This window comes from Crocuta crocuta, unplaced genomic scaffold (genome assembly GCF_008692635.1).
Source record: "Crocuta crocuta isolate KB4526 unplaced genomic scaffold, BGI_CrCroc_1.0 scaffold230, whole genome shotgun sequence".
Classification (NCBI taxonomy): Eukaryota; Metazoa; Chordata; class Mammalia; order Carnivora; family Hyaenidae; genus Crocuta; species Crocuta crocuta.
In genome coordinates, this window is record NW_027527393.1 from 387,419 (window position 1) to 413,999 (window position 26,581).

Genomic DNA, 26,581 nt, shown 5'->3' on the forward strand with positions numbered 1-26,581 from the left:
ATGTGAAGATGAAACACGCAATCTGGATCTGAGTTCAGTACACAAAACAGAAATCTCTCTGGATAGTTCAAGGACAAATGGATTTAAACACAGGGAGCTCATGCTTTAAAACTTCATTGGAAAATGGGAGGGACGACAATGTCATTAGTGGACTGTCTGCTTTCTTGGTTCTGAGATCACAACCGTGCAGAAGTGATCCAGAGGTGAAGAAACTGCTGTCTCCACCTTCTCACTACGGCCATCTCTCACCCTACAAAGTGCCGCCTGGAAAGTGGAAGGTAGTGTTCGATACTGCCATAAATAATTGCACCTCTAGAGCTTGCCTAGCAGCTGCCACTACAGCAAAAATGTGATGGTGGCCTCTGTATGTAAATGTAATGGTTGGCTCTTTAAATGTTGCTCAAGGGCCTCTCATTGACAGACAAACTGTTATTTAGAATCCCAGCTGTAAAGTTCTTATGTTTTAGCCTTCCATCTCCTTCCCTATTGGGTGGGGCATGAAGTAGGTGGAAATGGATGCCAGGCCCAGCACCAACAAATCGTATACAACACACAATCAAGTACCCAAAGAGCTCAGAGCTTAGTCATGGAGTCAGACAAATAGACAATTTCAGGGTCATTTGGCACATATGGTGAGAGACTTGGGCACTGTGCTCATGATGACAGAGAATGGACTTTCCAGAGAGAATAGGTATGGGAAAATGAGAGAAAAGATGGAAAAGAGCTTCCTTGAGATGGTGTTGCCTGAGCTACGCCTTAAGAGATCAGCACAAGAAGAAAATCCAAAAAAGGAGGGAAGTCCCTGCCAGGCACGTGAGAGAGAACAAAGCCAACAAGCTATAAAAGTGCACATGAACATAAACAGACATGAAGAGTCTGCAGGGAAGTGACGTGGTGCCAAGCAGGGGAGGGGGCACAGTGGGTTTGGGGTTTTATTGTGGTCATGAGGGTAAATATGAAAATATGAACCTACACAGAGCTGAGAATGTAAATATTGAAGGGCTAAGGGCATGATTGGAAGTGAGAGAATCAGACTTCTGGTTCCCAGTTCTGTTTGTAAGAAGCTTGGAAGTTGCCACCTTGTCTTAACAACAAGTAAACAACTGAACCTACTGAAAAATCAATAGCTCTTCTTAGATTCACAAGAGAGGTGAGGCATCAGGGAAACCACTATTAACAAGACTGGAAGGGCAGATAGGGAGCCTTGGTTTCCTGGAGCATAGACTCTTAACAGGAGACAAACCATTGTGAGAATCAGTGTCCAGCTGGAATATCATGAAATTTAAATGACAAATTACTGGAGTCTCATTGGGAATGAGGCTGAGAGTTAAAAATTCCGGGGGGTCCAGTCATAGGGGAACATCCACACTTCTGTGAGATTTACTTCCAGAAGCTGGACCAAGTTCTCACAATAAATATTAGAGAAAAATTCCCTTGTGTTTCTATCAGGGGGAAAGGAGAAGAAACCCTTTAAAATATGCCAGAGCACTCTGTTGTTTTTGTTGTTGTTGTTTTTCGTCTGAGTTTTAATTTAAATTCCACTTAGTTAACACACAGTGTATTATTAATTTCAGGTATAGAATGTAGTGATTCAGCACTTACATACAACACCTGGTGCTCATCACAACACGTGCCCTCCTCTGTTCCTAAGAGGGCTTGCCCTCAGGAGAAGCTAGTTAACAGGAGCCTAATCTGCAAGGGTATTATTAGAACCTACCTGACCTGGGGGTAGGGAGATACCCAGCTCCAGCCTTCCAGTGGCAGAAGGGAAATACTCTACTCTAGGCTACCTGTCCCACGTAAGGGAGGAGAAACAAACAAACAAACAAACAAACAAGTAAGAAACACTTGGGAGCTCACATCCAGCGGCAGAGACTCATGAAAAGACCTAATCAGAGGACTGTGGAACACTTCCCTCCCATGACACCTCACTACCACATCACAGGAGGCCAATTTACAGCAGTTCCTTTTATCTGGTACATCATGTCTGGCTATCAAGAAAAAAATTATAAAGTATACTAAAAAAAGTCCAAAGGCAGAACTTGAAGAGACATAGCAAACAGCTCTAATGGATAAATTAGACAACATACAAAAACGGATAGTATAAGCAGAGAAATGGAAAGTCTAAGAAAGAAAAAAAAAAAAAGATATCCAGAGATCAAAAAAGCTACAACAAATGAAGAATGCCTTTGATGGAGTTACTGTTAGACTGGACATGGCTAAAGAAAGAATCTCTGAGCTTGAGAATCTATCAATAGACACGTCCAAAACTGAAATGCAAAGACAGGGAACACTGAAAAAAAATGGCACAAAGTATCCAAGGACTGGAAGATAACTAAGGAAGGTTTAACATATGTATGATTATAATACCACAAGGAGAAGAGGAAGAGGAAGGAAACAAGGGCATCACAGTAACGAGAAGGAAGGAATCGAGGATTATGTCATCCTTGTTTTGGACTTTGATGCCTGAGAGAAGCCACTAAATCAGAATTTTAACCTGGATTAATTTGATTGCAAAGTCAGCGTTTTCCTTCTCCTTCACCCTGTCTCAACTGTGATTTGGTACTGATTATGCCATTCTTTATCTAAAGATATGCTCAAGAAAGCCCATGAACTCCTGTAAGTTTTGTGTATATGTGCGCATATTCATTTTTCAATAGAAGAAGCATGGCCTCCATGTGATTCGCCGTTTAAAAATCACTGTGCTAAAAACAGTTGGCATAAAACTTGATAGCTAGTGTTTATTCAGTTTTGTTCTAGAGATTAAATGCTCATTCAAGAGTATGTTTTAAAAGCATTGTAAGTAGTTTTGCTTCAGGGTAACGCAGTAGGTTAAAATTTCTTGGAAGATCTTCCTGCCAGGAAACACAAAGGTGTTAGATAAATCACAGCAAAAGAATCACACCTACCCCTCACCTGCCCCTGGACCCTGAGGCAAGAACACAAAGTCTCCTGAAAAAAAAAAAGGCAAAACAAACAAACAAACAAACAAACAAACAAAAAAGCCCAGGAGAATAAGGGAATCCTGGGTGGTTCTTGAGGTAAATGTTGGCTGCAGCGGGAATCTATAGATTTAGAGTGTAATGATTGCTTAGGGTGTGGGTGGACAGAAGCAGAGAGTAGACTTGTACTTGCTCAGGGCAAATTGGGGACGGGGGACTAGATGTGAGATTTTGCATTCCTCCATGTGTGACATCCTTAGGGAAGGTTTGTGCTAGGAAAATCTCTGCTGGCTCAGAAACCTTTAGGTAAACCTCTCTGTCTCTCCTATAAACAGGTGGAAAAATAATAGTAATAATAATATTGGTTTTAATAATAATGGTAATTATCTTCTGTGATAGTCTGAGGCCATAATTATCTCATATGAGGCTGAGATTTGATTATACACTGTACAATCAGAGAAACCCTAAGATGGGAAATTAAATTAAAGCCAAACTAGATTGATGGCACTGAGTAGGAGCTGATACAGATCCCATCTGGAGAAAAGCATCCTTGAGCCAGCTCCTTCAGGATTCCCAGTGATTAACATTAGCCAAAAGTGAGTTCACCATAAACAAGGTTAGCAGAGACAGTAAACAAATTCAGGTGCTCAAGGACTAAGAAACAAAATACCATGTATTAAATGGTTATGTTATTAATGATGAAATTAAAATAAGCAAAGACCAAGTAACCAGAGAATTAAAGTTAAGTGGAATCTTTTTTATACCCAATAAAACGGCAAAATTAAGCAGATTGACAGTACCAAGTGTGGTATGTGGAAGAACTGGAACTTTCCTCATGCTAGGGGAAGGAGTGGTATAAATTGATACAATTGCTATTACCAATTGTGTAAATTTAAAGTATGTACACTTTATGACTCAGTGTTAACATTTTAGATGTATACCCTACATATACACTTGAACATGCCCAAGAGACATGTCTGCAGAGCAGCAGTACTGGTGATGGCAAAACAGACAAAATATTTGGAAAACAACATGCACTGACAAGACAAAATAAATTATGCCGTATCATACAATGGTATACTATACAATAGTGACAATGAACTATAGCTATGCATGTAGAAAACTCAAATACAAGGAACCTTAAAAACAATGTTATGTGACTACAGAAGAATACTTTCACTAGGTGACATGTATACTAGTTTGTAAAGTTTAAGTAGTTAGAAAACTTAACAATATATTTTAAGGACATGTATATATGTATATACATATATAAATACATAAATATATATATATTTATACACCAGCAAAAAGATACAATATAAAAATAAAATATATAAAATTTAAACTAAAGAACAAATAAAATATTTAATATTCATAATATGTATAAAATAAAATATAAGCAATACAATTATAAATTTTAAAATGTAGAAGAAGATCAAAAACTAGGAATACAGTAAACTTTAAGGTTATCAATCATGTTGTACTTCTAAGGTGAGTGGAGGGCACATGGGTGTTTATCTTAGCATTCTCTTCGTTGTATACACATTATTTTCTTTTTATGTATGAAAATGTCGTAACTTAAAAACTTACTATGTCTACATTTCTATCTGATTCATTTCTATTATTGTAATAACTTCTTGATGAATGAAAACTACATATTTATGAAAGAAGACACTGCCATTAAAGGAGACACATTTTATCTTTAGTTATTCTAGTTTATTTATTTATTAAGTACTGTTGTATTTTTATTTTTCTTTAGTTTATTTTTATTTATATTGAGAGACAGACAGAGAGCAAGTGGGGAAGGGGCAGAGAGAAAGAGAGAGAAAGAGAGAAATCCCAAGCAGGCTCTATGCAGTCAGTGCAGAGCCTGATGGTGGGTTCAGACTCACAAAACTATTAGATCCTGATCTGAGTCGAGATAAAGAGTTGGACACTTAGCTGACTGAGCCACCCAGGCACCCAGTACTGTTATCTTTTTATAATGTGTTACTCTCAGAGATAGAAATCGCTTTGCAAAAAAAGAAAAATGCTTATTGGCTCTGAAAACCAATATACAAAACCACTAATTAATTATTAATGTTCCTAAGTGCCCTCTCAAAAGTAAAATACTTTAATAGAGTTATGCCATGCATGTTTTTGACTAGACAATCTTAAGAAAAAAATTAAATTCAAAAATGCATCTGATTATTTCAGTTCCTTTACTTTTCCTTTGTTCCCGTTTATGCACTAAATAAAATCCAGAAGTGTGCCGGTTATCATGATACCTCTTGAAATCATGATAATAGAAGAGACTTCTAGTGGGATAGCCTTTTTTTTTTTTAAAGAGACTTTCGTAGTCAGTTTAGTGTGGAATTTTCAACTAGTAGCAGAATCAGTCCATTTATGTGGAATCCTCAAGTGCACTGTGAGATGTTGTAATTCATTCAGTTTAAGGATTCCCTTCATAGTATGGAGTGAGTGGGATGCGTCTATTTGGTTATGGGTAGGAAGAAAAGACCTCTCTAGACTTCAGACTCAAGCCTTCTCATTGAAGAGGAGGATGGCTTTTTGATAGGCCCGTTTTCTTCCTATGGGTGAGCTCAAAGGGTTTTGAATTAATTTAATCTAGCAAAATACATCCCCAAATTTCTTACACTACAACGCTAAGGTTTTATTTTGCTTAAGCATGTTTCCCCTTTTTTATGGCTGAAATAAGGGAAGCAGAATGTTTATAATGAAGTTGATAAAATCAGATAAAGTGAGCTTTGAAATATGATGGTGTTCACATTGTAGTTGACTTTAGTGAACTTTAATAAAATATTTTAAATTAGGTACATTTTAACATAAATATAAATAATTTAAATACAACATTTAGCTAACTAGATTCAGTATTTGACAAATAGATAAAAGTATTTATTTCTGCTTCTTGGCTATAATGACTGTTAACTGTTTGTAGGCTTAAGTATGGCACTCTTAAAAGTGCTGAAGTTGGGGCGCCTAGATGTCTCAGTCAGTTGAGCGTCCGACTTTGGCTCAGGTCATGATCTCATGCTCTTGGGTTGGAGCCCCGTGACGGGCTCTGTGCTGACAGCTGGCTCAGAGCCTGCAGCCTGCTTCAGATTCTCTGTCTCCCTCTCTCTCTGACCCTCCCTGCTCACGCTGTCTCTCTCTCTCTCAGAAATTAATAAAACATTTAAAAAAATACTGAAGTTAACAATTAACTGTTCTTGAGAAGGATTTGCTTTATTACATATTGCTTCCCTTTAGGTATGAACATTACAATGTTTAATGCGGTAAGGGTCTTCTTTCTTATTTGTCTTAACTATACAAATAATCTCATTTAAGTGTGCGGAGTAACAAATTTATATACCGTATGATTTCCTTACGCCTTCTCAATATATTAAAGCATGTTTTTATTTTTCTCCCCCTTCATGTTACTCTAGGATAGTTTCCCAGCACGATTTGGAGGAATTCATTTTGTCAATCAACCTTGGTATATCCACGCCCTATATACCGTGATCCGGCCTTTCCTAAAGGAGAAGACTCGGAAAAGGGTATTTGTTTGTTTCTTTGTTTTTATACTTTTTTCTTCTCCCACATTCAATGAATTATGATGCATAATGCATATGTAATATTGGATGTGGTAAAATGTACCTCTATATTGCATATAAAAATTCAATATACAAGAGATTTAAAAATTCTTAAAGACCATATAAAAGAAATAGTTAAAAGCCTGCAAGCCTACTTGTTTACTTTCCCACAAATTGGGAGAACATTTCAGTACATTCATTATAAAGCCTCAGTTTAAAGTAAAAAAAAAAATATGCCATGTTACTATATTGTTATTAGTACACTTAATTTCAAGTAAGAGCTAGAGAAAATTTATCATTTTATAAGTGGATATATGAATGTTAGTTATTTCTCAATATGTATCATCTTGATTCAGTGAATCTTGTCATATTTAATATAATTTTGTAGTGATTGTCATGAGCAATCACACATTTCAGAAAGAATGCTGATGTTTAAAAATATTAATATTTCTTTAGATTTCAAGTTACTTGAGTTCTAAGACTCAGTTTCATTTAACAAAGAGGGTATTTAAAGTACATACAACAAAATAATCATTTTTTCTGCAAATAAGATGTTTTATATAAAGCATCTAGCACAGTGCATGAGACATGATAAATGCTGAACACATTTACCATTATTATTAATAATATAGACTTTAAAAGCATTTTCATGCACCTTACTTCATTTTAGCCTCCAAAAGTTTCTGAGGTGTAAATTTAGTAAGCATTATCTCCTATCTCAGAGCTGAAGAAAGTAAGTGTTAAGATGGAGTAACTTGCTTACTCAGTTACACAGCTATAAAATTGCAGAGCTAGTATACGAATCCAGATAGCTCCAGATTTAGAGCTATTTTTACCACCGTGCTGTGACCAATTTTCAAATGGTTAGTTCCAAAGTAAAGTATACTTTACTTCTAAATCTTTATTGAAGGTAATTTCTGGTGTTTCCCAATGAATGAGAAGGCACTTCAGGTATTTCCATGCCGTGTTGTAGAAGCCTCATTGTGAGCATAAAAGAGAAGTAATTGTTAAGTATGTGCTTGTATCAAACATTGGTGAACAGAAGGTCTTCTGTATATGAATTTGTTGAAAAGTTTTCAGTAGTTTAGGAGGAAGAATTCTGTAAACAATTATAATTTATATCAGGAATTGTTTCTATCAGTGAGAATCAAGTTAATTTACATGTAAGAATTCAGAAAAATGTTGATGTGCTCCACAAATAACACTTTCCAAACTTTGTTTTATGAAGAGATGATCAGGTGTTCCAAAACACCTGCTGGAGCTTTTAGTACATATTATACTAGTGAATGCTTCTGTAGTATTCACTCTATGCCACATGCTGTTCTAAGTACTTTACATATGTTAACTCATTTAATCCTTACAACAATGGCTCTAGGGGAAGCAGTGTTATTTTCCTCCTTATGTAGATGGGAAAAATTAGGCACAGATGGTTAAGTAAATTGCTCAAAGTCACAGCTAGGAGGTAGTAGAGCTGAATATGTGGATTTATAGGAAAGGCAGTGCCAGACAGAGGGCATAGAAAAGACAAAGCCCCTTAGGTAGAAACATGCCTAGTATACTTAGCAAAAGCAAGGAGGCTCAGAAGGCTGGAGCAGAATGAGCCACTGAGGAAGGTAGTAGAGGATGGGAAAGAAGGGAGTATGGGTGCCAGATCACATGGGGCCTTGCATTCCATTGCAAGGGTCTGGGCTTTCAGTCAGTGAAATGAGAAATACTTTGAAAGACTATGAGTACAGGAGTGACTTATTCTGAGCACAATGTTCCGCTCTTTTGAAAAAGACTAAAGAGGATCAAGTCTAAAGTATGAGGAAAGTTCCAGGTTTGGGGTTATTTGAACTGAACAATTTTGACAATGCCTAGAAAAATTCTTTGCTAGCATTTTCCAGATGGAAGTGAGGTATCTGAGCTTTACCATTTTAGTTAAAACTATATGACTTACAAATAGTTACAGGTTAAAACACTTTTAACTTTTACTTAACTAAATAATTTAGCCTACAAAGCAATTATATTTCTTTACAGGTATTCCTGTAAAGTGATTCATTCAGCATCACAACAGTACTCAAACACTTTATACCTCAGATGTTATAAATCTATGCTCTGAAAAACTGGTAAAAGAAAACCTAAGGAATAATTGTGAATCTTTTGTCACAAAAAGGAAACCCCTAATTATTTCTTTCTTCTCTTTCTTTCTTTCTTTGTCTTTCTTTCTTTCTTTGTCTTTCTTTCTTTCTTTCTTTCTTTCTTTCTTTCTTTCTTTCTTTCTTTCTTTCTTTCTTTCTTTCTTTCTTTCTTTCTTTCTTTCTTGTTTTTTCATTAAACGAAATCTGAATTTGAGTTTCCAACATGCTGGATGGATAGGACTATGAACCTGAGGTGGTATAGGGATCCCTTCTTCTCAAAACCTCATCAATATCTGAAGTCTTTCATGCGGAACCAAGTTTCCCATCCATCATGGCCACTTCTGACATCTTCATTGGTTAAGCCAGTATTAGCTCCTTGAATTAAGATTTCTTTCTGCTCCCAATAAAGCTAGAACCCAATAGCTAGGCTTCAACTCTCATGCACCCTTCAACCATTCTAGGGTTGTGGTCTTGCCAGTTGCCAAGAAATGACAGGATATAGCTTTCCCTACTGATGGGTGCAAATTTCCACCTGTTCCTCAATGGTGGACTCTGCTATTCCTTGCTAATTCCCAAATGTATTTCACTTTCCTCCATTCCATTCAGGTCACTTACCATAATCTCATTAATGGCATGGCTTAAGGAAATAAAAGAGAAGTATTATTCAGGCTAATTCTTAGAATTGTAAGGTACTCTGAGGCTAGGGAACCCACAAAGACAAGACTTCTTGCATGAAATGGTGGAAGAGTAAAAAAAAATATAAGCAGAAAAAAATAGCAAAACTTTAATAAATGATGCCACTATCCAGAACTAGTTGAAACAAAGAAATATCTAAGGCAAAAATTAAATTTTTGAGATTTTGAGAAGATTCTAAGGTTCTAAGATTTAAGAAAATTCTAAGATTTTGAGAAGAAAGTTGTGAGTTCAGTTTTGGAAATATTGAGTTTGAGGTGCCAATCAAACTTTTAAGTGGACATGTTAAGTAGAGAGTAGAAATAGCAATAGAAAGTTCAAAGGAGATGTCTGGATTCGATATATAAATGTTTCAGTGTATGGACAATATTTAGGGCCACTAGACTGAATGAGGTTACCAAGGAGTAAGTACAGCTAGAGAAGAGAACAAATCCAAGAACTGAAGCCTGGAGCTCTGTGACATTAAGACGTTGGAGTGATGAGGAAAATCAGCAAAAGAGACTGAAAAGAAGCATGTGTCAAAGTAGGAGAAAATCGTGAGATGCTGGGAGTGTTTCAATGAGGAGAATCATTTATATCTGGTGCTGTTGACAGTTCGAGAAAAATAAAGGCTGAGAATTGGACACTGAATTTAGCAATGAGAAAAGCCTGACAAGAACTATCTCCATGCTATCGTGGGAGGAAAAGCCTGTTTGGACCGGATTCAGGAAAAATGGGACTAGAGTATTTGGACAGTGGATATAAACAACTCCTTTGATGAGTTTTCTTATAAAGAGAAGGAGAGAAATAGGATAATAACTGAAAGTAGAAGTCTGGCCAAGTGAGGTTTTGTGTATCTTTTTGAGAGGGGATGGGAGAAGAAGATTTGGCAGGTGTGACCTCTAATGGGGAAGATCCACCAGACAGAGGAAATTTGATGGTGTAAGAGAGACAGGAGAGAACTTCTAGAGCAATATAACGGAGTAGAGGAGAGAGGATGAATTCTTGTTCACAGGTGGAGAGGTTGGCCTTTGTAGAGTTTATCTTTCCATTGTTCTAGGAGCAGAAGCACAGCATATGGACACAGATGCTGGTGGGTGGGTCTCATCTGGTTGCCCTATTTTTTCAGTGAAAGAGGAAGCAAGGCCAAAGCAGAAAATGATGTTGAGGGAGGAGGTAGCAGAATGTTGGGAAAGAGAGAGGAAGTAGTGTCCTAGGATTACATTTACTTCTCTAAGGATTTATGATGATAACTCATGCATGACTTGAAAGTAGATTTGTTACATGAAGAAATACATCTAATGAAATAAGGTTGTATAACTAATAAGTTTCAGATGCTAGAACTTAATTTTACCCTCCCCCCCAATTATTTTAATTTCTTCTAAGAAGAACCTAACTGTGTGTGTGTGTGAGTGTGTGTGTGTGTGTGTGTGTGAGGTGGAGGTAGGTAGGGGGGCTTTTGTACTCTGCAAAGAGGAGTGGAAGTGTGTGAAATTTGCAATTGACCTAATGTACTTTGGAGCAGATGGCATCTTCTACCTCTGTTGGCTCCACATCAAGTATTTCAGGCAGCCATTTCCTCTGCCTATTCCAGCAGTGAACCTCTCTCATCTGCTTTTACTGGTCCATAATCTGTTGAAATTATTTGTTGATTAATAATTCCCATCTCTATCATTTTGTTTGATGTTGTAGATTAGTTTTTCTTTGTTTTCCCATATATTTACTTTTGTGACTTTAAAAGTACAGAAAGCCAAGCTAAATATATTAGTCTGTTCATCATGAACCTGAAGTATGAGTCACTTTTAAACTATAAGTGACTATTTCTAAGTTACTTATAAACTATAATCCTTAAACAAATGTTCTATAAATTATTTGAGATGACAACAATGCTTTTTCAGAAAAGACCAATCTACAGTTTTGAGATTGAAATGAAAGTAGAGAAAAGAGGTAGCAATTTATGGAGGAACAAATCTTGCATATAAGCTTGAATAATTTTCCAGTTTAAAAATAAAGCTCAATGTAGACAGTAATACCAATAATTACTGTATACATACATCTTTACATTTTTGCTCCATTATTCCATTTTTGTTTGAACAATAAACATGGAAACCACTAGTAGAGAAGATACTGGCAACATTTTAGAACTTAAGTCCTTTGGGATTTGAACCTTCACTCAACCTTTCATTATGATGATGGTAATCTGCTTTTATTTACATTACACCCTTTGCATTACAAAGCAGCAATCTAGTGGTTACAGTAGTCTTAGTTTTATTGATGATAAAGAGAAAGCCAAAGTGGTAACAGCTTTTGGGCTTAATAACTTGGATGGGCTCTATAGTTGATGAGTCCCTTATGACAATGGTCTATTTTAACAGCATTCATTAAGCACACCATTAGCTTTGCACAACATCAGGATGATGTACAGATCAATATGCACATTGGATTCTTCTCATGACCTCAAACTATAAATTTTGGGATCCACCTCTTTAACTCAACCACCCTCTGACTTTCTAGAAACTGTTTAAAATTCCATGCCTCAGGATTTTTATATGAAATATTAGGATAACAATACCAGCCCTGTCTGTTTTACAGAGTGGATGAAGGACTTAAATATTTTAACAGACATGGAAAACTCTTATTTTTGCCTTTCCTATCCTTTCTCCCTGCTCCTAGCATTTGGATTGTATTTATTCTCCTGTGTGTGTTCTCCCCTCATCCTTCTTCTTGCATTTGTAGATATTTTTGCATGGTAACAACCTGAACAGTCTACATCAGCTAATCCATCCTGAGATCCTGCCTTCTGAGTTTGGAGGAATGCTGCCCCCTTATGACATGGGAACCTGGGCAAGAACACTGCTAGATCACGAGTACGACGATGACAGTGAATACAATGTGGACTCCTACAGTATGCCTGTAAAGGAGGTGGAAAAGGAGCTCTCCCCCAAGTCCATGAAGAGGTATGCTGGCTGGGAAGTGTGCTGGAGCCAGTGTGGGGGTGTCCCAAGCTAACTCCAGGTTTTATACTTTTGGGGAATATATATGTGGTGGGATTTTAAATCCTTTTATTCCTACATGATTAGATGTTTAAGAAAGTTAAGTCAAAGATAAAATCATTCAAGGTAATGTCCACACAGTTTTGTTCTGTATTCACAGACAATCTAACCAGGCTCTTAGGAGTCACTAAATCAAGTAGTCTTTCAAACAGTACCCTCAGAGTTCTGGGGGAGTGCCAAAGAAGTGGGGTGGGGACAGTGCCCATGTCCACAAGGAGAACAACTCTTTTTTCTAACTAAGCAATGTACTGGACTTTTGCATAAGATTTCATTTGAAGAAAGGGATTCATGGCAAACACATACACACGCATACACACTTCAAACAGTACACTGAAATCTTTGATTCTTTTTTAAATATCTCTGCCGTGTTTCTGGTTTAAAGGTCTAGCCATTCCTGGGGCAAAGCATTCTATTTTCATACAGTTTTAATCTTTCTAAAGTTCATTCTTGATTGAGATTCTGACTCCTTGCATTGACTCTCATGGTACTTTTATGTCTGTTTTCTTTTAATCAATGAAGATTTATCGAACACATGTTATGAAATGGGCACTTCCCTAGGTGTTTTGGATTCACTGTGGATATGATCATATCTAGCCCCACTTATTGGTGATGGTAAGTGGGGGAGTTGCTGAACATGCCCAAATGCATAACTGCCTCTGAGTTTGCATTCTGTAGCAAACCAGGAGTATTGAATTCTCAGGCTCCCCCAAGCCACAGTATATCAGAGTTTACTTGGATAATAGCAACAAATATTTCTTGGTTCAGTTTTCATTATAGAAATATAAGAACCATAGCCCCTGCAGGTCTCTCTTCATCTAGCTCAAGGTGGCCCAAGCATCCCACCTGTCATCTCTCACACTGTCTTGGCATCTTTCCTTATGAAAACCTTAAGGTCTTTTGGTCATAGTTCTGCTCAAGCAGGGGCAACCATGTTCTCAGAGGCTGGACTTTTTTTTGCTGCTGCTGCTATTGTTGTTACTGTCATGGATATGCATGCTACATTCCTCTCCCCAGGCTGATCCACTATGCCTTGGGAAGAATAGAAAGGCTGGAGACACCTCCAGCTTTAATTTCTTCAGCATCAGCAAGCTTATGTGTAAGCCAAGTCGGCTTCTCAACTCCCTTCTCTTAAAATAGGACTTCTTAATGTGAGTTCTGTGCTCTCCAATCAAGTCAGTCTGTGGATGGGCTCTCAGAGGTGTCTGTTAATTGCTAAATGTTATTTCCAAAACTCTTCATCCCTCTAAGAATGTCCCTCTTCATCCCTCTAAGACTTTCCCACCTTCTCTCTCCTCCCCATCTTTCAGACATAATATCCTTCTTTCCACTTGCCACCCCTACATAGAATGCCCTTTTCCTGCACCTCCCAATCCAAGGTCACCTCCTTAAGAGAGGTCTTTATCAACCACTTGGTCTTTTTTTTAAAATTTTTTTGAATTTTTATTTATTTGTGAGAGACAGAGAAAGACAGAGCATGAGTGGGGGGGGGGGGGGGGGGGGGGGGGGCAGAGAGAGAGGGAGACACAGGATCTGAATCCGGCTCCAGGCTCTGAGCTGTAAGCACAGAGTCCAATATGGGGCTCCAACTCCTGAACCGTAAGATCATGACCTGAGCCAAAGTCCAATGATTAACCAACTGAGCCACCCAGGTGCCCTTCAACCACTTGGTCTACATCCTCCTCATTCTGGTCATTCCCTATCATTCATTTCCTTTTTTTTGTCTGTCAGATCACTGATTTTATTTAGTTCTATGTCCCCTCCCCAAATTTAAGTTTCATGAAGACTTTAGTGGCTTTGTCTATCCTGTTCTCTGAATTGCCAGTGACTGGAGTAGGGCCTGGCACAAAGAGCGTATTCACTGGGTACCAGTGGAGTGAATAAAGGAGTGCTCTGCTGTCAGTGGCCCCTGTTAGGTGCCACGTCCAGAATTAAATAGGTGACATTTGATGATATCACTACTTGCATTTAGATTCCAGAATCCTAGCTTTGCCCTCATTGGTTTCCTTTGATTTCTGTTGTTGACTCTATTGCTTTGGTTCAGCCAGAGCACATTGCTGACTCATATTAGACTCCTTAACACTAGAAGGCTCTTTACTTATAGATCCATATCCTCATAATTTCTCCCTTTCTGTGTTTAGCTTTTTCTTCCAAGCAGATAGTTTTAATTGATTAACACCATCTTGTTAGATTTGGCTCAATCTGTCCACCTTTTGAAGCCTTTTTGGATCTTGATTTTCTTCAATTGATTAGGCCATTCTGTCCTCTGCAGACTTGGCTCACAGCACGTCAACCTCCCCAACCCTGAGTTTCTTGCTTCAAACGTGGACTGATTAGAATTTCAGACATCCTTTGTTTGGTTTAAGTTTTGTATCATATGAAGTTTTTAGGGTGCTATCTGAAACTTGTGAATAATGAGGCTAAGAAAGTTATTTCATTTGATCTCATCTTCTCTTAAGTCGGGGAATTACAGTTCCCTATCAAGGATGGGAGAAAATTGCCTCCTCTTCTCCATTCTGCCCCCACCCCCCAGTTTTATATTATCTTAGATTGAGAGAAAAAAAAATCATTCCTTTGTCAAAGGCTTGTAAATATTTCCTCTTTTGGGGGAATTTAGCTAGATGTGTAGGAAGAAGACTTTGTTCCCTGTGTCAGTTCATGGACAAATACCATAGTCACATGAAAAGATACAAAGTTCAAGAGATCACAGGTGTTTTAAACTGAAGGAATGTCTTTTGCCTTATATCTCTAGTACCTAGGATAGTGCTGAGGGTAGGCGCATAATAGCTGCAGTGAGCAGCAATATTAATGTTGCCATGGTTATATGAGCTCTGATTTTATTGAATAATATTCCACATCTATTGCTATTACATGTCAAACTCCATCTAATGCTTAGTATACATTGACTCGTTGCTTCCGTAAACAACTAATGAGGTAGTACTATTCCTCTCTCATTGGTGAAGAGATCCAGACAAAGAAAAGGTAAGTAACTCCCATGTGTCACATAGCCACAAAGTAGCACTACTAATATTGGAAGACTGGCAATTGAATTCCATCAGTTATTTCCTTTACTGCTACCTTTGCAACGTGCCAAAGTTTGTGCTGGGGTTTATGCATGCATTATTGAGTTTGATTCTCAGTACATCTGTATGATGCGGGTGTTATTTTCTCCATCTTACAGTTAAAAGAACAAAATCTAGGAAGTTTAAATAGCCTTCTTATGGTCACAGCTAGCAAATAGCAGAACTGGAATTGAAATCCATTTCTGTCTAAAATCTGTCTTCTTTTTTGTAATGTTTTCTTTATTTCTGAGAGAGAGAGAGAGAGAGAGAGCAGGGGAGGGTCAGAGAGAGAGGGAGACACAGAATCTGAAACAGACTCCAGGCTCTGAGCTGGCTGTCAGCACAGAGCCCGATGCAGAACTTGAACCCACGAACCACAAGATCTGACCTGAGCTGAAGCGGGACGCTTAACCGACTGAGCCACCCAGACGCCCCTAAAATCTGTCTTCTTAAACACAAAGGTATAGCACAACTTTGTGAAATAAATGAATCAATGATAACAGAATCATTAATTTTAAATTATTGGGTTTCATGCAAAAAAAATAGAAGTTCTTCATTGCAAAGACAGTAGAGGCTATGTGGAGGTGGTTCCCATATACTATGAGTTAATGATAAACAGCTCCTTCTATTGTAGCTGCAACAGGCACATTCACTAACAATTATGATCCTGCACAAATAGCCCTGTTGTAAGGCACTTGTGTGGCTCAGTTGGTTAAGCGACCAACTTTAGCTCAGGTCATGATCTCACAGTTTGTGAGTTCCAACCCCACATCTGGCTCTCTGCTCTCAGTGCAGAGCGCATTTCAGATCCTGTGTCTCCCTCTTTCCCTCCCCTGTTTGCGCTCTCTCTCTGTCAAAAATACATAACCTAAAATTAAAAAAACAATCAGCCCTATTGTTTTGTATAAGAGAGCAAAAAAAAATCTAGACTAAAATAATGGTATACTTGGGACAATTAAATACCAAAAAACCTTAATCAGAAATCATTTCTGCCTGGCTTTTATTGAGGAATTGTTCTATATATGGAGCCAGCACTCATCATCCAACAATTCTGATACCGGTAGTTCATGATAAAAGCAAACTAGGAATTTAATCCCAGGTTGAATAGTGCATTGCAATTTAAAATATTTTATTAAAATCACCATATCCTCTAATCACTTTTTAAAAATAGTCAGGGAACATAAGGATTTAAAAGATTGTGTGTGTGTGTGTGTGTGTGTGTGTACGTGTGTGCATGATATATGTTTTAATAGACCCTTTTGGCAAATGCTTAAATTGTGTACTTTGTGCTGTCTGAAGAGCTTTGGTGTGTATTTAATATTATTAGGTTATGCATCAACATTTATGGAATAAATCTAACTTTGTGGGAATTTTAAAATGGATTTTCTGTTAAGAATTTCTTTTTTTATAGGATAAATTGCTTTATCTTTATTGCTCTTGGTTTTAAATGCTTAATACCCAGCTTATTCAGTATGGAAACTATTTATTGGGTAGAATTTAAGATTACTGAGGTCTTATTGTGTAACAGACTGTGATACACATTGTGTTCACTGTAAGGAGAGAAACTGGTCATGACCCTGCTTTTGGAATTTAGAGCTTAGTGGGCACTAGTACTCAAGTTAATACTTTAGTGTGGGGCATCAAATGAAATTTTTTCTGTGTTTTAACATGGATTTTTCTTGGGAGGCCATTTATTTTTAGTTGAGTCTAAATACAGTGTTAAAGGTCTAATTCCTAAGTGTTTTGTGCCATTGTCCCCTGTGTTAAAATGCATTATATTCACCAAATAAATCATTTTTCCTAAGATACGGGGCACCTGGGTGGCTCAGTCAGTTAAGTGTCTGAGTGGCTCAGGTCATTAACTCTTGGTTTGTGAGTTCGAGCCCAGCATCAGGCTTTATGCTGACAGCTCAGAGCCTGGAGTCTCGTTCAAATTCTTTGTCTCCCTCATTCTCTGCCCCTCTCCTGTTCATGCTCTGTCTCTCTTTCTCTCAAAAATAATAAACTTTTAAAAAATTATTTTTCCAAAGAGAAATTATTATTGCATTAAAAACTGATACAAAATCTCTTTTATTCCTCCTTTTCTTCTTCCTTCCCTTCTACCTCCTCCTCCTTTTTCCCCCTTCCCTCCCTGTCCCTCTCCCTCTTTCCCTTCCCGTCTCTCAGTCTCTCTCTCACTCATCCGCTCATTCAACTTTAGTTAGTCTCCTTTCTGTTATCCACATGTATAACCAATTATTGAGATAAAATAGTGAAAACGACTTAGGTAATAAAACATTCTTGTTTTCATGTCCTCCCCTTTCTTTTCACTCCCTCTTTAGGAATGAAGTTAAGTTTATTTAAGTAAATGAGTCAGTTAATCACTTAATCCTATAATTATTTTTGCTTTGATAATTAGTTCCATTGCTGTTCTTTTTCATTAGCATGTGCAGTTGTATTTTAGCTTATAGTCTTTCTTTCTGAGAGTTAATGAGGTCTGCTAAGAGGCACATTGCCACAGCAATAGCCAATTGGCTGGAATGCAGCAGAAGGGGGAAAATTCACTACCGAGGAGAATTTAAAAAGGGCAGCTGCTTCTTTAATGCCATAGCTATTAAGAATGCAGTTTCCTGCCATAACAGTAGTATGTTTCATTGACTTTCCTCCTTCCCAGTTTCAAGTTGTTTCCTAATGATGAATTGAGCTATAATCCCCACCTACTATCACAGGCATGTGTAAGGAGTTCAAATTACTTGCTCTTCTATTCATAAAGTGCTGCTGCATCATTAAGAGGGGTTTTTACTTTTTTAAAGTCTTAAGTCATTTCATGGAACTTTCTAGAGTAAGACTGAATTTATGCAGATGATCTAATGGTAAATTTAACAAAAACTCACATTCAAATTTTGATTTTTTTTCCTAATGGGATCATTCAAAATAATAATAATAAAAAAAGATGGTTAGGGATGCCTGAGTGGCTCAGTCAGTTAAGGGATGGACTCTTGATTTCAGCTCAGGTTCTGATCTCCCCATTGGTGAGGCCTAGCACTGACAGTGCAGAGCGTCTTGGGATTTTCTCTCTCCCTCCCTCTCTACCCTTCCAAAGCTCTTACTCTCTCTTTCAAAATAGATAAATAAATAAACATTTAAAAAGTGGTTAAAAATTCACATTCGTGTTGAATTTGTTTAACAGAGATTTTTAAAACAGGAACCAAGACTCCTCTCATTTCTATTTCATTTCTCATAACAATAGCTTCACTGCAATAATTTTCTACTTGGAAATATGCTATTATCATCCATCTGTCCTACGCTATAAATTCTCACTCTCATAGAAAAGACTCTTGATGGATTGGGAAGAGGAGAACTTAAGCCTATTATGGTACATTCAGAATCCTTTGCTGCTCATTATTTTATTTAGAGCTCAGAGGGGATTGTTTTCTCCCTCTGATGCAAAACCCATGGTAAGCATGTCCCTCCGTAAATGTGCATCATTCTCCGTTCATAAAGCCCTTGATGTAGGGAAGATAATCCGCATCCATGAGAGAGAAGTAATAATAGAGAAGAGACAGAGAAAGGAGCATGATTATTTGGTAATAACTTACTGACATCGGCCTTATCATTTCCAGATCCCAGTCGGTAGTGGATCCTACAGTACTAAAACGCATGGATAAAAATGAAGAAGAAAACATGCAACCTTTGCTCTCTCTGGACTGATAACTTCTCTGCACTCCCCATGGATTAGAAATGGAAGGTACTTGTTTTCAGCAAGAGGGACAGCACTGTGGAGGAATGACCAGCTGGAAACTTATTTATTCATGTTAATGTAGCATAATATATAATAAGGCATTGGGCTTTCCCATTCGCCTGAACCATGGGTGCCCTCGTCTGGAGTTAAAGAAAAAAGTCAATAATTTATTCTGTTAAGTGCCAAGTTCTTTGTAAATATAATGTAATCTTCACATCAAGTTTGTAAACTTTGGTAGTAATTTAAATTGGAAAAGATTGGCTCATGAGTCCATGCCAGTGATATGAATTATAATAAAAAACAGAAAAGACACATACACAATGGAAGCTAATTAAATGTAGCCCTGTTTCTTATGAAGCCATATTTCAGCTAACATAGTGATTGTTTTTCATTGTTTTTCTCTGAAATTGTCATATTCCAATGTACTTTTAATGGACACAGGTAACTAGATGATTCTAGGAAATTAGTATGATAAATGTATTTCCTGTCTAGTGATCTTTATTTCAAAGAAAATGTGTCCTAGTGACTATCACTGGCCTTGAATTTTGGAGACAAGGAATGGCAGAGGAGCTGATAAACTAAACACTTGAACTCTTCTATGTTGTTTAATTCTTGGAGTCTTGTGAAAAGATATGTTCCCCATATTAAGATGTTGAATTTGAAAAGAGGGTGGATTTTTTTTAACTCCTGTTTTCACAATGTGTCTTTTATTTAAGACCCCATTGTATCCCAGTCTAATGTACTTTAAGAACATTGCCCACCCCCTCCCCAAACTCTTTGACCAAGAGAAAGAGAACTCATACATGAATAGTGTTTTGACAGCTAATTTTGGACATAAAATTGCCATGTACAGATAAGGGGCTAATTTCTAATTCCTGTGCACTGGTTGGAAAGATATACATACATATATAGTCACATGCACATATATATTTTTATTGAGCTCTAATAAATTCTTGATGTGACAGGCTTATAAAATAAATCATACATATTCAATGGTCTTAGAGATGTTATAAATGTGTTATATATGTGAGATGCTAACTCTGGAAAACTATTTCTGCTAAAGTTAATGAAAATGAAGGTTAGTGAAATAGACTTTCAGTGAACTTGCTTAAGGGAATTCCAAATTAATTTGTAATGCAATCTTGAATCTGTGCCATTTTAGTGAAATATATTTTTCCTTAAAAAACAACAGGTCTCAACATAACATAGGTATCAGGTGAGCAAGAGCAATACAATTTTTCTCAAATATTCAAATTAATTATCTTAATGACCCTGTAAGTACAGATTTTCTTTTCAAAAGATTGAAGGAACATATTGCATCAGTAAGACATAATGAAAGCATCTGAGGGCATCTGAGACAGCATATTATAATTCAAATCTAGATGTGGAATCCTTATGCTATTTAGTTTTTATTTCATAGAAATTGTACAATTATAGCACATTTTTAAAATCTTACTTTAAATTTCAAATTCCAGTGTGAAAAAGCAAGATTTTTACCACCTCTTCAGAGTGACAATTTTTGAGATCGAAAATCTACCACTAAAATATTCTTTTGAAAGAAAAATATCTGAAGGAGCTCTTGGAAACCAACAGAAATAAAGGCATGTAGCAGCCTTTATATATTTTTAGCCAAAAGCTTCAAAAATTCCAGTTATAATTCTATAGCCAAAAATCTTAAAATCAAGATCAGCACACCAATTTGCAGTATCATTGATGGCCTACCTAACATTTGTAAAAATACATAAATATATATAAATAATATGATTGAAATACACCTTAGAAATGCCAGACTCAATCAAGTGCAGAAGAATAACAATTGTCAGGTACTCTGCTCTGCCCATAAATATTATAGAGATTGGAATGACCTGGGGATAAAAAGCCACAGCTGCTCTTATCTTTGTAAGAACTTGACCCATGAGATTCTTACATTTTTGCCCACCTGACATATATTTTATAGTCTTGGACTTTATATACTGCAGAAGCAAGTGTTAGGCAGTATATGCATTAGAATAAAATAGAAACAAAGTACAGAAGGATGGACAACTTTTCAGTCTCACATGTTTCTCTTAAAATACACTATTTATTGCCAACTTTTAAAATTCTACTGGCTTTGGATGTCAACCAGTACAGCCAGCTTCTTTCCCCTCTCATAAGGTTAGGGTCATATATAAAAATAACCAGAAAGGCATATTTTATGTGTATACCTATCTAAGTATGATTCCCACTCTCTCCCTTACCCAACATTTGGAAACTTAATTTCCCATTGCTGTGTGTCTGCTCTTCTTCAAATGAGCAAGTGAGAGTTGGCTGCATTGTGTAAAATATTTTTAAATGAATGAACAAATTACAATGATGCCTTTTGAAATTGCTTTATCTAGTTCAATCTGTGAGTAAACTCGGTTTCCAGGAATGTTTTTGGAGCTGTTTGATCAAGGGATATTTGGTCAACTTTATCAATTTTCCCTTTAGCACCAGCTAACTAGCATCGTTTAGGGGTGTTTTTCCCTAACGTGATTTTCTGTGTTATGTCTATTGTCACATAACTTCATAAATAAGCACCCCTATAGTCTTTCAATTTAATTGTGATAGTTCTCTCTCTCTCTCTCTGTCTCTCTCTCTCACACACACACACCGTAGACACACACACACACACACACACACACACACACACACACACAGCTGTTTGTCCTAATGGATTTGGCTATTTTGAGATCTATGCTTTACTTTTGTAGCCATCTTGTTACTGAAAATAGGTAGACATCAAAGAATTACCACATTTGATTTGGAATAGGCCTGTAGTTCATACTCCTTTTGCCCTGCCTGTTCCACCAGCTAGTCCTTATATCCTTTCTTCCTTCCATTGTTTCAGGGGTGGCTGCTTCCAAAGCTTGTTTAAAAATAAATAACTTTCCTTTTATTGTCAGTGATATTTGCATACATTTTTGCCTGATATTTTTAAAGGAAGAGATTATCGTGAAAATACGCTCTAAGAAATATGAAGAAGTGCCTCTTTAAAAATGAGATAAAGCAGTGATACTAGGATATGGATTCTATTTATATTCTCTTTGGAAAAGTAAATACATGCATCTATGTCATAAGGTTGAAATATAAATATCATTTGAAGAAGGATATTGAGGCCTTGCTTTGAACATTCCCATAGTGTATTAAGTCTTTATTGTGTAGGTTCAATACTGTAACTTGAACACGTTATTGACAAGTCTGGCATTATGCTAAAATAATATACAAGTATTTGTTCAAGGATGTTTTTGAAGTGGGCATGCATGATTTCTTTTATTTCAATAATGGTTTGCATAGTGTAGGCAGACATTCCTTAAGTCTTTTCACAGAAATTACTTGTTTACTTTACTGTACTGAAAATCCATACATTCATGAGCAGGAAAGCTGAGCAGCTAGGTTCTCTCTAATATTGTTAACTAGGTCACATTGTTAATTTAAACATTTGAAGTTTCTGTACTAGTCCTACGGGAGCAGAGGTCCCTCTAATGCATCAATAGAATGGAGCATTGTTTCAGACCTCGGGGAACATGTTTATCACTCACAAAAAGAAACCCTTAGAGCCATGGCAGTGTATCTTCAGAAACAGATTTCCTTTCCTTCCACAAACAGCCTAAAGGTTTATGGATATGTTTATGGCCCTTTAGAGAAATTATATAAAGAAAACCTGTTGAGAGGCTATGTATTCTTCTGTTGTTTAATCTAAATGTCTAACTGGTCTGGTTAGTTAATATATTTTTTGATTCTTATTTTGTGTGTATTTATTAATAATTACTTGAAAAGCTGCCATCAGCCATCAGGACATTTTAGAGGGATTTTCAACACACAAAATAAAAGGAGCACAGCTCTGGCATGATATTTGAACTTTCAGATATAGTATTTACATTTTTACATCAATAAGCTCATTGGCATATATTCCATTTTAAGTTTGCTATATAGATATATAGCCTAAAAATTAGTGGTGCATTTTAAATTAATGATACCATTAGATCATGTAAGAATCAGCAAGTTATATAAAATATATTGGCACAAAAGTAGAAGATTGGCTACATATTCAGGATGTGTAATTATCTTCAGTAGTAAGAAGAATTTGTTTTTTTGTGTGTTTGTTTTGGTTGAAGGAAAACTGATTTCAATATGCAATTGGAATTATTTAGCACAATTTGCTAGTTGAAAAGTGGCAAATAAGTAAGACTACAAAAGGAAACTTGACTTTGAAACATACTACATCTTGATTTTAGCAGCTTAAAGAATATAATTTTTCACAAGTTCAAGTTTTTATTTTCTAAGCATCCATAGGTTGACCCCACACAAGGAGATACTATAATGGAGTCTATTCTGTGATAAGTGTGGGAATTCATTCCTTTGGACTATGGGAAAAAACATAAAATAGCAATTGTGTGGATTGAAATGGCCAAATTTTACTGTTTCTCAAAGGTGGAGGGTGCAAATGATACTTTGCAAATTAAGAAAAAAACCAAATATGCATAGATTTAAATGCAAGAATGCACTTTTATAGTAGATAGTGGACATGTTACAATTCAGAAAGTGTTGGTCAGTATTTGGCTTAGCTTCAAGTTTCAATGCAAATATTTGTGTTTTTAATGATATCAATTCATTTATTCTGTCAAAATTATTTGTGGTGAATGAGACTGACCTCAATGAAAACTGAAATAAATGTGCATAGAACTTTAAGACTGAATCAATCCCCAACTATTTTGAAAAATTGCAATGGACTATAAGTGGTTTACATATGATAGAGATTCAAGCATGGTCTTATTCCTAATCTAGTTTTCAGTTTTCAGACTTGTTTAGAAGATAAATAAAATTCCAAAACCACACACTTTTTGTTTTCAAAACTGTCCAGAAAGAAAACAAAACAAGATGTGTAAGAGGTATTTATCCAAGTCCTTCATAAGAATACAAGCACACTGTTTACAATTGGCTTAAATACCTATTACCTTTTGAGGGAGCAATTTATTCCAACATAAGATTATAAATGGTATAATATAATTTTTGAATAAACATACATTTCTGCTTTAAAAATAATTTTGCATATGGTGAATGTTGAATTTGGTAGTATTGGATCTGTTGCACCTGTGAAATGTAAATTTCTAAAATGTCATCTAAAAATGGACAATAACTTTATTTTTAGAGAAATTTTAGTTAGCTATTTAGGTTGGAATATCTGAGATTTTCTGACATTTATATGTTTGGAGCTTAAGGGGGAAAACATAAAATTCATTTAAACAAAATTTCATTTTTTATATTCTGTAAATTTTAGACAAGATTTCAAAGGATAGTTTGAAAGAAGAAGTGAATTAACTTTTAAGTTGCATAGAAAAATGGGAATGATCAGTAAGTAGCTGATATTTTCACTTTTGATGTAAAGTTATGGGATTAGACATAAATTCAAAATTATAAAGAAGAATTGATTTAAATAATTTCTATTAAACATAATTCCATTTCAAACTATTACATAAAATAAAATTATTCAGCCTGGCTTGGAAAAAATGCTTAACGAATACCGATTTATATCTTCTGTGAGTTTCCCTCATTTAACTTACCTATAGATGAAAAGTCATCTAATGAGGGAAAAGAGACATTTACCTAGAACCCTCTGTAATAGAATTTATGGCTTTATCTGGCTCAAATGCAGATGATTTCCCTGTACACAGATTTTCAGGTTATCAAGAATAATCATTGCCACCTCTTTGTAAAGCCATGTCAGGAAGGGGCCACATTTCTAGCAGCAACTGAAGAAACATCACAGGATGGAAGGAACTCAGGACAACCAAAGAATGCAAGAAAAAACAGAGATATGGAATCCATTCCACACTAAAAGTACATTAAAGTGTATTAAAGTGTACATACATAAAACATTTTCAAAATGTCAAGGGTATCTGATATCTAGATTTAAATACTTGGCCAATAAAAAGAGTCCATGGGGACATGATGGTCAAGGCTTTGACGTGTAGTCTCTCTTTACACAACAACAACGTCCAAAACCCTGTCTCTGTGTATCACTTCTCTCTAAAAATAACAATGAGTGTGTTCTCTTCTGCCCCTTTTTTAATAACTGGAATCATAAAAGTATCAGACAGAAACTATAAACACTTTGCTACCTGTTAAGAAAAAGATGTGACATTATACACATATAAACATAGTTCACTCAGTAGTATAGGATTGAATATTTGCCTACTGATTTATAAATTCTTACATAAATGTTTTTCAAAAATATATATAAGATTTTCATGCTAGAAAAATATGAAATGGTTTTTGGATCTGCCATCCACAGAGAAGACCAGTAATATCCTTTCCTTTAATTCCTGTATATAAACATTTTTATTTGGATGTCTAATGAACATCTCACATTTATCATTTACAAAATACCAAACATGTCTTCTCTCACTCTGAACCTGCTTCCCCTTTAGACTTCCCATCTCTCCAAGTGTCAACTCAACCTTCTGGGTTCCAGGTCTTTCCAATCAGCTTCTCTTCCCTGTCTCTGTCTCAGAATCACATCCAATTAGTTCGATAATACTGTGGGCTCTCCTTCAAAATGTGATATCCATGCTCTGGCCACTTCTCTAACCAAGACACCACTACCCTCTTCCAAGACTTCAACATTTTTCCACCTGGAATATTTTAATGATCTGAAAACTGGTCTCTTTGCTTCTGCCCTTGGCTCCTACTAGAGTGGACTTAAAACACATTAGCAAGAGTGAGCTCAGATCATTTCACTCTTCTCAAAACCTGCAAGAATAAAAACCAGTGTCCTTATAATGGAGAATGAGGAGGGTTGATAGGAAGTTTGTAATCACCAGTAGAGCAGAATAGTGGATTTTCTGATTGGGTTGGGCCTTTTCACCTGTATAACGCAAAAGTAAGTGTTAAATATTTTCATTTCTTGCTTCTAAAGTTCTATACAATATACCCTCTCACCCCTGACCTTGTTTTTTCTAGAGATTTCTTTTTTTTTAATGTTTTATTTATTTCTAGGAGAGAGAGAGAGAGAGACAGCGTGAATAGGGGAGGGTCAGAGAGAGAGGGAGTCACAGACTGAAACAGGCCCCAGGCTCCGAGCTGGCAGTCAGCACAGAGCCCGACGCAGGGCTCGAACCCACGAACCGCGAGATCATGACCTAAGCGAAAGTCGGACGCTTAACCGACTAAGCCGCCCAGGCGCCCTTCTAGAGATTTCTTAAGAATATTTTTTTTTACTCTTTATTCTCTGGCCAAATTGTCATCCCCGTGCCAAGAGTTTGCCAAGCAATCCTCCAGCTCAGAACCTTTGCACTTCTATTCTTTCTGCCTCTCTCCCAACTCCCCAAAATCCACGTGGTTTATTCCTTCATTTTCTTCATCTTTGCCCAAAAGTCACCTTCCTAGAGAGACCTCTCGAAATTTCCCTATTTAAGATTATA

General features: G+C 36.5%; 1 protein-coding gene across 1 annotated transcript in view; it reads left to right on the forward strand.

Moving 5' to 3' along the window:
- Positions 1–20,096, forward strand: part of CLVS2 (clavesin 2) — a 70,021-nt gene extending 49,925 nt beyond the window's left edge. Inside the window, exons 3-5 of the mRNA XM_077752754.1 lie at positions 6,368–6,478; positions 12,043–12,263; positions 19,021–20,096. Coding sequence (XP_077608880.1) covers positions 6,368–6,478; positions 12,043–12,263; positions 19,021–19,108 — 420 coding nt within the window. The 3' untranslated portion in view covers positions 19,109–20,096. The remainder of the gene's footprint in view (positions 1–6,367; positions 6,479–12,042; positions 12,264–19,020) is intronic.
- Positions 20,097–26,581: the final 6,485 nt, after the last annotated feature.